The sequence below is a fragment of the Cygnus atratus genome, chromosome 2 (assembly GCF_013377495.2).
Source record: "Cygnus atratus isolate AKBS03 ecotype Queensland, Australia chromosome 2, CAtr_DNAZoo_HiC_assembly, whole genome shotgun sequence".
Classification (NCBI taxonomy): domain Eukaryota; kingdom Metazoa; phylum Chordata; class Aves; order Anseriformes; family Anatidae; genus Cygnus; species Cygnus atratus.
This window is the reverse complement of record NC_066363.1, coordinates 139,995,132-140,007,845: the sequence shown is the minus strand read 5'-3', so window position 1 is coordinate 140,007,845 and position 12,714 is coordinate 139,995,132. Positions and strand designations below refer to the sequence as shown.

Here is a 12,714-nt window from a genome sequence, read left to right as displayed (position 1 = left end):
AGGGTGAAAAATGACTTGTTATGTCTAAGTTTTTTACTTTATGTAGAAGTTTCCAAATGTGAAGATAGACAAATTACAGTTTATATGTTTAGAAAACATGTGTTTCTTGTGCTAGCTGGAAGCTTAGAGGCTAACACAAAGATATTGGAGGTAGGAAATAAACACAGATGAGAGAAACTTAATCAGTTCAAAGTCTAAAAGTATGCACGTGTCATCTGTTGATTTTAAAACTTTTTTGCAGAGTACATAATTCATAGGTAATAAGTATTACATAAATATCTTGATTTAACTTAAAAGCTTACAGTTTGTTAATGCTTTAATATATTGAGAGAGGAAGAGAGTGAAAAGTATATGAGATGAGCTATGATAAAATCTATAGGAAAGGTAAAATGAGAAAAATAGCACAGAGAAAAGCAGTAGAAGAGACAGACCTGAGTTTCTTCTCCGTGATGATTCCGCTTCTTCTGTGATCACATCGTGTAATGGACAGACATAGACAAAGGAGATGGGCGTGAGAGGATGTATTCAGAAGGTTAAAACTGACACTGAGGGAAAGGGCCAAAAATTGTTTTAGAGAGAAGTCTGCAGTGCAGAGTTAGTAAATGGGGAAAAAAATAGCAAGACACCAGAAAGAGAAGGAAAGCTGAGAAAGAAGTGGTTAAACTACAGTTGAAAAAGAACAGCAAAGACAGGGTTAGTAGAGGAGCTGAGGAAGTAACAAATGTTATAATTGAGATCAAAGTCAATCTTGCAATGGAGCTGAAAAGAAACCTGGATAGTAAAAGGTATGTTAACTAGCAGAAACACTTTTGTTCATGACTGTTCAACTTTTTGGAATGTTATCTACTTGAATGCAATTATTAGTTTTTTCTTTCAAGTACTGAACATCCAGTTTAAAGTCACCAATGGAAAGTGTATTATTAGATAATTCAATGATTAAATTATTTTAATTTATGCTGAACCAAACTTTGCATACCCAAAATGGAAAATAAAAAGGAAACATTGTTTGGAAAAGGATATACAAACTCATGAATTTCAGAATCCACATAACACACTCTGGAAAGGACCACATTATTGTAACACTTTGCCAACGGCAATATTTTCAAGACCAAAATATTGAACGTGAGAAAAGAGAATGTATAGCTAATAACTCTCATGGTCAATTCAGCAGATATTTTTTCCAAACCAAATATTATTCATCTCACAGTAGTCTAAGTTATTGGAAATGCATGCAAATTAAATGCCAAAGCAACTATCTCATTACTTACTTTATTACTTCTAATTCAAAACACACACTGCCATTTCAGACATGGAGAACATCTGAGGGACAGTGTCATTCTCTGTACTGAACATCTAGTTGTAGCAAAAGAATGTGAGGAATTTATCTTGAAAAGTAATAATAATTACATTGAACTATGAAGCTACCATCACTAGCAAAACAAGTGCATTCTTACAAAAAGGCATCAGAATTAAAACAAATATATGTAAGTCCTAATCTAAATTCTGCTTGAAGTTTGTGAGTCACAAAACATTGCTCATAATTCAGTAACACTGCAGATATTAGAATAAAAATTCCAGAAAAGTTCATAAATCACAAAAAATATGCTGTAGTTTTATCCACATTTTGCAGTCAATATTAAGATACCACTGAAAAATGCAAAATTAGAATACACAATATAAATTAACAAAATGAAATGAAAAACAACACTAATTTTCATCTGATAATCCCTGTGTTCTACAGTTACACCATTTTGTTCTACAGCTAGCAGATTATCATTTTCATCCAACAAATGCCAAGACTTCACCAAAACTTTGCTGTAAACACAGATTGTAATATATATTTGGAATGCACTTTAAGGCAATTAAATTTGCTTATGGGATGAACACAATTAAGTGCTATATTTGAGATATATAATATGAAAGCATAGCAGCTGACAGTTTTGACAAAGGCTGCTATGTGTTCATATTTTTAAAAAAAAAAAGTAATGGTGCATAAATTGCATAATAAAATGCAATGAATCCATAGTATGAAATTAACAATGAAAACAAAGACCTACTTCTCTTTAATTTTATACAGCCTGTACTAATACAGTGTAGCTGTAATTTCTATAACAGTTAAATAAATAGATCATTATTACCATCATCAAAAACCCAGCAAAAAAATAAAAACTTTTTTTTTCTGAAAATGTTTTCTGTTATGTATATATTTATATATTATCTACAGCCCCAAAGCAAGCACTCCTACTATGTCAAACACTATCATTAGAAAGTCTCTACCATGACACCCTTATACCCCATTTGTTGATTTTAATACCTGTAAGGATAGCATAGCTTTGAGCCATATACTACATTAAGATAAATCTTAAAAACTTCGGAAGTTTTCAAAATACTTTTAGAACCACTTAATTTCCAAATTAGGAATATGCCATGGACTCCTTCGGAAGATTTTAGCAAGGAATAGCCAGTATTTGGCTGCATATCAGTCACATGTGGCGATATGTTTTAAAAACTGCATTTTTAAAAGCCCTCATGCAAATTGTTGGAAAAAATATTTACAAACATATTGTCAATTTTTTTTTTATTTTTTATTTTTTTCATTGTGGATAACGTGGATAACTATTCAGCTGATATCTCATTTCTTGAGATACATAGTTTGTAAAATGTGTATAGTAATTGTTGCAAGCATTAATGAATTAGAAGTAGTTCGTGATATAGTAATGCACCAATATCCTTCCATTAGACCTATTAATTTAGATGCAATAGCACTTAATAGGAACCAGTCTCCTCATGACTAAGAAGCCATCCATAAATCTCTCTGGATCCATAAATCTCTCTGGATCCATAAATCTCTCTGGATCATTCATGAAAACTCTCTGGCTCTGGAGCTTGAAATACACTACACTCAATCTTTGTTGATAGAAATGTATTAAAATCTGCAAACAAAATCATGGAATAAAATTCTATTAAATTTAGGTGTCAATTGGTAATTTTCATTTGCATCTTTATTGCTTTGTTGTGGAATAAGCATTTATTTGTATAAACTGTGTATCTTGATGTAGGAGTGTGGTATGCATACAGGTATTATACACAAATTTAGAAACAAATTAGACTCTCTCATTGAATAAACTTCTAAAGGAAAAGAAAACCAGGAATTGTATTGCAAGTTTGAGTAAAACAGGAGAAATATCAACTATTTTATCATGCTTTGATACAGAACTTTTTGCTGTAAGCAACGTCAGTTATTAAAGAGAAGTATTTAGGAACTTAATTTTTAAAAAATGTGCTTGAAACCTTACACAGCAAACATCCCCATCTGAAATTCTAAAAGTAGCATGGGACAACGAGATGTAAGTTAATTTCTCTCTTTCTTTTTTTTTTTTTCTTTTCTTCAAGGCTTTTCTTAATTTCATTTTTCTTTGCTCCTTAAAAACAAAGATCTTTCACTGCATTTCTGACCTCAGAACCTTCTGCGGCTTCAAGATCAGGAAAAACCTCATTTGTGGACGCTCCTTATGCCATAAGATGTGCAATAGCACAATCAAATGGGCATTATTGTAAAACAGGGAGAAGACTTTAAAATAGAGATGCTCCATCAAGTCTGCATGTTTCATAAACGTATGTCATTAGTCTGTATGTGATTAGACTTAAAGAATGACATAATGCATCCAACTCTCTGGGAAGATGTTCCCTACCACCACTCAAGCTCTGCAGTGCTGAGGATACTGGTAAAAGAGGACTACATAGCAGAATAGTTAAGTGTGGAAATAATTGTTAAAAGATTTGGAGTGAATGGCTACTTGACTATGTTCAAGTGTGCATAAAATCAGTCTTCCATAATCTTATTTAATACCATTAAACCACATCTTCCAGTTACCCTTCCTGTAGATACAGAACCCATTTCATACTTTCAGTTTTTTTAATGAGGTGATTTCTTACTAGTTAAAAGTGAGTTTTTCATCTTAAAGTGTAAACTTATACACACAAAATGACAGTTGCGCCCTGGACAGATGCTGATATTTTTGCTCAAAAATGTTAGCTGAGGACTAACTAGCATGAAGAAAACACAGGAAGACAGAAGCAATACATTCAATTTTGTAACTACAGCATATATGCCAGGCTTAATATATGCTATATAAAATACATGCGAGGTAAAGACAATAAGAATATGGAAATTGTCGTTAATTCCTACCGAGAGATAAGGATAATAGAGAAGGCAGAAAACAACATATACAAAGAAATCTTAAATATTCTCAGAAGCATGAACTCTCTAAATCAAAAGAAACCATGTAGACTGCATTACTTTTTTATATGTCTCAAGAGATAAACTAAATGAGGAATTCAGAGAGAGAGCTTTTATGATTGTTTCTCCGAATAAAGTTCATGTTATAATTTTATAAGGGGAAGAAAGATGAAACAGTAAAATTTCAAAACATTAACGTGCTATAGTTCTATATTGGATTTCAAGTATCATAAATCCTGAAAAGATAATAAATCTCACTGGTAAGTTAGCAGATTTAGGTAACCAAACATCAATGCTGCTTCAGAAAGGATAATTATCAGCATATGATACAAATGCACCCTCTATTGTCAATAAAGGATAGATGAGCTATCCTAAATCAGGTATCTCCCTATTCTAAATCTATTCTCATCTCAATAATGTCAGTAAGTTTCATCACCTACAGAAATAGGTAGTGCTGAAAATCACATGGTTTCAGGAATGGTTTCCAAAATACAAAAAGACCAAAAAAAAAGATATACACATAACAGTATGTATGTGTTGTTAGGTATTTTCAGGCTACCTCACTATTTAAGACCCATTGTAAATGACTATTAACCCCTTCATACAATTTGGTTGAGACACCGAAGTACAACATATGACTATGTCTGCAATTCCTATCCACAGAGTCCCATTTTTTCTTAATAAAATCTCTCTCTCCTGAATTCAATTCTATGTTACTTTGGTACAGAGTAGGCATATTGACTTTCAAAGTGGTACAGGGAAATATAGAAAGTAAAATTTAAGTAAATACCTTAGAGTACTTATTTTAAATAAATACATCTTTTATATACAACATCTGTTAATTAAAATGTGTGAGGACACTCATATTCTTTTGAGAAAACAATTATTCATATGATATATTCAATCTGAATTGCTTCTCACTTGGCACAGGTTAAACAATCCTCATAGATTCAACATTGCATGTAATATGTAGCTTTTTCTGTAAATTTTACCCACTTCACTGCTTTCCAGATCCCACAGCATCTTTCTAAGAACCTCTCCTATATTTTCTTCACCAGCCCGACCAGAGCACTCTGAACCTTGCATCAGAACCCCAGATGACTTCTTTTACATTCCCACTCCGTTCTTCTGACAACTGTTCTATAGCCTAGTCACTCTTCAACAATCATAAACTAGTCCCTGACTCCACTCTGCTCCTCTCCTTTTCACAAGATGGCAATTTTATACCAGCTTTCTTGTTTAACCATAATTTTTGATTTGTCCATTGCTCATGATGGCCTTTACATGAAGTGCTGCTGTGTTCTCACCTCTCTCTGAGTGGCCTGTCTTCAGCAAAAATACTTTGTCTTTTTTGGCCTCATCTTATTCCCCATTTCTAACAGCATTGGTTTTAACGTACATTCTATCATACTTATGATTCCATACTTACTAACTACAAACTTCTGTTAAAATCACCACCACTTTGTTTTGAATTATTTTTTACTACTGTTTTACTGCTTCAGCTGATTCCATGGCAATAGATAAACTATTAAACAACAATGACATTATCTCTGAAAGGCTTTTTCTGTGTATAGTTAAGGAATACTTCCACCTAGGAGAAAGACACAAATGTTCCATTGATAAAACCAGCCATGATTTCGTTCAAACTGAAAACCAGTCACTGTATATAAAGACTTACCATTTGTAAGCATGCATCACCTTTGTGTCTTCTGATGTGTTTAACTTACCATTGTTACAATTCCTCTACAAACTTAGTATGGTATTAAAGAAGTACTGCCTTCCCCAAATAATTACAGAAGCACCCCACTTTGACTTTTTTCCATCCTGAGATGTAGAAATACATTTAAATTAACCGGTCTCCTTTTTGAATCATATCAAAATATGTCAGCACTTCCTTGTGTTGTGTTATTCGACCACTGCTTTGAAATTAAAAGTGTTGGCAAGGGTTGGATATCTGATGACACTGCAATCTTCTCAAGAGGCAGCGATAATGAAACTATCACAGAATAATTTCCAGATAATAAATGTCAAATCTACTAGCTTGAAGTATGAGAAACAGGGTAAAACCAGTAATATTTCCTTTGCTATCTCACATAGGTTGTTCCTGCATCACCTGTATCATCTCTGGATGGAAACGCAGTTTGCTAGACTGTGTTCACCTCCCAAACTTTGGATAGTGAAACTGATGGTTCACTTGCACAACAGTTGACAGGCAAAAGAAATGAATATCACTGCCCTGGTGCCCTAAACAATGTGCTTTCTCCCTTATATAACCTTATTGGGCTCAGAAGAGATGAGTGATGATACCAGGTGAAAATAATTGATTTTTTAAAGGAAAATCTTATTCAATTGTATTTCTATGAATAAAGGACATTCACTACCACCACAGCCTACTACGTTTCCAAGTTGTTCTCCGAAGGCAGTATGTATAAAAATGCAAAAGCGTATGAAAATACTTATGCTTTTTTTTCTTTTTCTTCTACTGACCAAGGAAATGTGACTAGACCTCTATTCTCTTTAGTTTGTCATCTATTACAGCTCAGAGACAGAGGCGTTGTGAAATTGGAAATGTTTAATATATTAGATAGGAGCAAATAAGCATTCTGTGTGCTCTTTGATCCATTGGTGTCCTGAGAATGCAGTGCTCTCTCACAGGATGCTGCCACCAGCTAAAGGAAGGGCACACACATTCAAGCCCTGGCTTGAATTTCCATGTTATCCTTGGCTATGGTTCTGCAATTTTGCTCTTCGATTCCTTTGCATAAATATAACTGCCTCTTTGAAATATACAGAACAATAGTTTTGGCAATTGCCTCAGAACTTAGAGATTTAGGGCACTGTTGAGAAAACACGTTGGTTTCTGATATTCAGAATTTTATCAGCATCTTCTATGGTAGAGCCTGAAACAAAAGAACTATTTTGCTTCTTTAATAACCTTAAACTGTACTCCAACAAATTTGCTAATCTCGTTTGTAGTCACATGTATTATTTTAATGCTTCCCATGATACAGCATTACTATTATTTCTTTTGTTACTTTGAATTATTTTTATTATCTATTTATGTTTTTATCTACAATTTGTTCACAGTCCCAGTAATTTGCTCAATGTATTCATGTAATCAATACCTCATTTTTTTCACAGCTTTTCTTAGATGTAATTCTGCCTGGCTGTTTCCACATGACCAGTTATGTTAAATTCTTATGAGACAAACAAAAGCTAAAAAACAGGACAAGTTTCTGCTATAGCAGAAAATTCTCTGTATGAAAAGACAACTAAATGAGGGCAACAGCAATATTAGGTACCCATATTCCTCCTTGCTGCTCTTTGTAGACTACCAACGGCAGCCAGGGACTAAGTTGTGGTAGTATTTCCTTGCTATGTGCTGTGCAAACAGAACATTTAAAGCATTCTCAGAGGAAAGAAAGAACAGTCCTGTGCAGAGGGTAAATCCCATATTGGAAAGCTTCAAGCAATTTGAAGCTTCCTTAGTCAGGCTGTATCACTGGTTACAGATCCAATATATCTCAACATCCAGGTGTGAGTACAGTGGAACTGTATGGGACTTGAAAAGGAAGATAGTATGGGTTTGTAATGATATAGGGATGTCTATAGGGGCCAGCAGTGTGCCACACATAGCAGATAACTCGCATCCTGAAAGCTGCAGGGGTATGTTATGCTGGTACTCCACCATTTCTCCTGCCTCTTCAGTACAGAGAATCAGTTTGGAAAAGCACCGAGAAGCACCACACATCATTGTCTCAAGTGTACATACCATGAAAGACAATCCTGAAAACAAAAATAAAAGCAGAATTCATGCTCTGATTAGGCATCAGCCTTTACATAAAGACCTAAAGCTGTGAAGTGCAGTACAAAATTTTTACTCAAGTCTTTATCTATTCTGGGGTTTGGCAATTGTGACTGTGGCTTTCCAAACCAATTTTGTGTATTCGCAGCGGTACTTGAGATCAGTAATACTGTTCCAGAGGAAAAAATAGATAAAAAAGAAAATCAGATAAATATTGTTCTGATATACAAATGCTTTCAAAAGTAACTGCTTTTTACTGCCCCCATTTGTTTCTGTTTTCTATTCTGCCACCTGTTTTCTCGTCTTAGAATTACATGATTTTACTCACATTCCAAAATCTACAATGCCCTAAAAGCAGGCATCTAACAAAGTATGGCTCCTGTTTCTAAGAATGTGGAAGGTGGCTCCAAACAAGTTATTGCTAATAACTATGAATGTGCCATCTGCCTAGACAATAGAGTACTACATTTTTAAGCCCACCTCAACTGGGAGATGGAGATAATGCTCTTACCTAACTATGGTGTACAGGAAAAGTCTGGGCAGAGAGATTATTCTGCAAAAATTACCCTGGAAAGGCAACAGTGAAGATATGCAGATGTTGTATCCTGAATTTCTCATTCAATAGCTAAGCCATTCAGCTGCAAAAGAAGATACACTTACATTGCAAGACTGGCTCTTACAAGCAATACTTGTTTTATCTCGTAACTTTCTCTGATGAATTAAAAAGTCAGGGAACATGGAATTCAAATGAAGGTCTGTCCTTTTGCAGCTATATTCCCCAGCTCCTAGTTTAGAGAGTGAATCTGGATTTTGCTACTCCTCTTCAGTCCTGATTTTTGCACTTGAAGCTGCATAGTTCAGATTCAACATAAAACTTGGAGGTGTTCAGCAAGTAAGCCTAAAACTGAGATTACAGCACTTACTTAGGAGGTGGCACAAATGTCCAATCATGTAAACTTTAACTTACATGATTGGGAAAAGTGTTGTTATTAGAATGAGACAATTATTACGGCCAGAGAGAGATCTGCAGCCAAGAACTATACCTTTGTACTCTTGGAACTGGAAAACTCCCATTAATTCGAGAGACATGGATCAACATTTAAATACAGGCTGAAACCTGCAATCTAAAACTTTAGAGTCTAGTCTAGTCCAGTTTCATTCTATCCCATTCTTACTCTACTCTACTCCACTCTTCTCTACTCTTTACAAATGTGTTCATCACCATAACATCACAGTGCATTTTTACAAGTGATTAAAATAACGTGATTAGCGCCTCTTACTGTCGGATTCAGAGGAGAGAACAATACTATTATTACCATCAGCATTATCGTTACTATTATTAGGCTTGCTTCTTATTGTTATGCAATTGTAGTAATGAAGACAGAGCTGAATAACTACACTTAATGTTTGGGGTGGAAGAAACTTTTTGATAGTTCTTAGTTCCAGAAGAAATCCACTCATGCACAGGATAGATTTGCGAACTCCAGCTGTATGGAGATATAAAATGCAGCTCATGCTAAAAAAAAAGGTCAGAACGTTATTTCTGCCATGTGACGGTACAAGAAGGTTTCAGATTCAAGTCTTTGAAGATGACTTTCTCACCTTGTATGCAGTAAATACCTTTGTTCAGCCAAGTAAACAAGAATCAACATGACTTATACCTGGATTCCTGAAGCTTGCACACATGGATAAATTATAACAAAATTCAAAGCTAAAGAGCAAGCTAAGTCTAATAATATGCCAGAATATTTCTTTTCTAATGTATGTGCATTCTAACACAATTGTTTACAAAAGCAGATCTATTTTTGCTATTCTAAAACAGAACTATGTACAACACTATTCTAAATAGTCTCTACATACTAAAAATTTCACACCAAAAAAAAAAAAGTACATCAAGCACACACGCATTACAAAAGCATGAAATGTGTTTTTATAGTCTCATGCTTTCATGTGGTTTTCCAAACCCTGACAAACCTGGCTCAGAATGGTGTTTCTTTTTCGGCAATAGTTTGTCATCAGTTATTGTACCATTCACCTTTTTCTGCTGGTCCTCCCATGTAACTTCTAGCATAAACCAAAAAAAATCAGAAATATTATACAACTTACATTATAAGACACCTAAAATCATTTGGGACAACTTGATCTAAACAAAATACTATCATTAACACAGAAAAATTTAGATTATTTATTTAATTTAGAGGCCTGTGATGAAGAGGTTTAGTCAACAACTTAAACAAGGAAAAGGACATACTATATGTAAGTTAATATCTATGTAATATATCAAATATTTGTCTCTCATATATAACAATTGTGAAAAAAAAGATGGAGATTATTTATGCAATAACTCCTTCTCTTTTAGAAAGCTAGAACAGTATATTTTATAGCTTCTTACAATATTTATATATTTCTCTGAATTTAAAAAGGCATTATGCAAAAATATTTTAGTAGAAAAGACTTCACAAATTCACAAAAAAATCAAACAAACAAAGTAAAACCAAATCTGCAATCATGCATGTTGTTTTTAAACTGGAAAAGTATTTTTAACAATAAATTGAGCTTAAAATATTTAAGCCAAAAGTAGGTCAGATTCACTTTTAAAATCTGGTATTTGATTTAAATTCAGTCTGTAGTTTAGGCACATTAAGAGACTCCTCCTAATTATGATTCCTATACCCTGAAACCAGCATTTCTGACCTATCTGCTCACAACAAGAGCTATGAATATAAGCATGTACACTGTCCTCCAGACAGGGACTCCATTTCCTAGGATTGCAAGACTTTAGACTTTGTGACAATGTCAGATATTTTTGGTCTACAGTTAAATACTCCACCTTCTGAAAATTAAACGGGGTGCTTACCATAACACTGTAGGCTTTAAACCTTTTGATAGCTCATGTCAAAACCAAATCTAGCCCAACCAATTAGATAGATTAAATACCTTAAGCTCCATTTTTGCTTTGGGCTGCTGTGAAACTGCTTATTTTGCTGATCCCCCCAAATGCAAAGTTCCTTACAGACATAAAGCATGGGTATGACCACTTATGTGATCACAGAAATAGCCATTGATGGAGAATATGCTAGATATGGAGTACATTCTCAATCTTGTTAATTTAAAAAAAAAAAAAAAAAAGACATAAAATTATATTAGCCCATGACATTTCTTTTTCTTCATTGTTTGAGCGGGGTGGATATCTGGAATTCAAAATGTAAACCTTTAAAAATGTTATCTGCAGTTATCCTGTAGCCATCTTATCTATGGCTGTTGTTCTACAACAGGCTGCTTTCCTATGAAAGGTGGCTTTCACTTTTGAAAATGATGGAGTTGTAGGCTTCAAGTAATAATACATCAATAAAATTTTCAACATAATGATTTTAGGACACCACAGATATGCATGTTGAAACATAAACTGATACCTTTGAAGTACTGTGTGCAGCACTAAACTTCAGAAGGAACACTGTGTTTTGAAACCGTGGAAATAAAATCTTATGTTTCTTCCTAACAAAATTTTGATTTTATGATAAATATCAAATAAAAATATAACTCTTTGAATAAATATTTTGCCATGTGATAGCCTTAAAAGAGCAAAACCCATTATATAAAGCAATACAGACTACTTTTTTATGCTTATACTAAAAGTGATAGTATCACCATGTAAATACTTTCAGAAAAAGTTTCAAGGATCATTGTTCTATAGTTTTAGTTATTCTTACAACATTAAATTCAAAAGTCTGTTTCATTTTATCAGCACGCAAGTGCAACTCTTAGATTGAGTATATGGAGACCGGAGGTACTCAAGTTCAGATCAGATGAAAAGCTTCATTAACTTCTGGAACAATGCAAGAGTTTGGCTAATATTGGTTACTATTTTAACCAAGAAATAAAAATAGACATATCCATTATATTTACTCCAACATTTCACCTTATATTCACCATTTTCTAATCCTATTTCCACATTCCTGTGTCTATCAAGGTAAGAAGTACTTGTTAAAGGAGAGCTTTCTTTATGGGATTAGTAAGAGATGATGAATAGGCAAAACGCTAGTGCCATTGCTGTCCACATCCCCTTTGGTTAGATAAATATGCATTATGGTCTCTAAAATCTCTCTCTCTCTCTCTCTCTCTTTTTTTTTTTTTTTCCCGCAAAGCAAAGGGCCACCTTCTATTCCCTTGTTTTAATCAAAGCTTCCTTGGCCAACTTATAAATATTTTGAAATAAATCTTCCCATTTTCTAGTTTATCATTCACTTCTCACCACTCTCACTTCAAAATGAACTTCAATCTGTCTTCTGTTGTGAGAATCAGTCTTAACTAACGAAAGACATAAAATCATTGACCTCATAGGTGATATAAAAGATGAGATTACCGAGTCCAAAAATTATAGTTATTGAAGCACTGTTGGGGCTAGAAGGATTTTACAGGTGCACTGATTCAGATTTCTTCCCATCAGTGTAAAAAATAAAATTGTTAAATGTGCTTGTTTCATTAGATGCCATTGTTGCATCTACCCCCAGGGAACTGGCACCACAGCGAGCCATGCAGCCAGGCTCTCCCCAGCGCACATCGGGATGCCACCTCGCCGTGTGCCTTTCACTTCTAAGAATGACACTCACTCATGCTGCCTGGGACAGGTTGGTGCACTCCAGTATACCTACTGTTAAGAACAAACTCA

General features: G+C 34.2%; 1 protein-coding gene across 38 annotated transcripts in view; it reads right to left on the bottom strand.

Moving 5' to 3' along the window:
* The window catches only part of RIMS2 (regulating synaptic membrane exocytosis 2), a 459,423-nt gene that overhangs the window by 105,453 nt on the left and 341,256 nt on the right, over positions 1 to 12,714 (bottom strand). For 9 of the 38 annotated variants that reach the window (XM_050709066.1, XM_050709068.1, XM_035546271.2 and 6 more), the window contains one exon: positions 432 to 464. The exons of 25 other annotated variants lie outside the window; for them this stretch is intronic. In XM_050709066.1, coding sequence (XP_050565023.1) covers positions 432 to 464 — 33 coding nt within the window. Of the gene's footprint in view, positions 1 to 431; positions 474 to 10,019; positions 10,110 to 12,714 lie in introns of all 38 variants that reach the window. 4 more of the 38 variants (XM_035546274.2, XM_035546283.2, XM_050709065.1 and 1 more) reach the window with 3 other exon arrangements.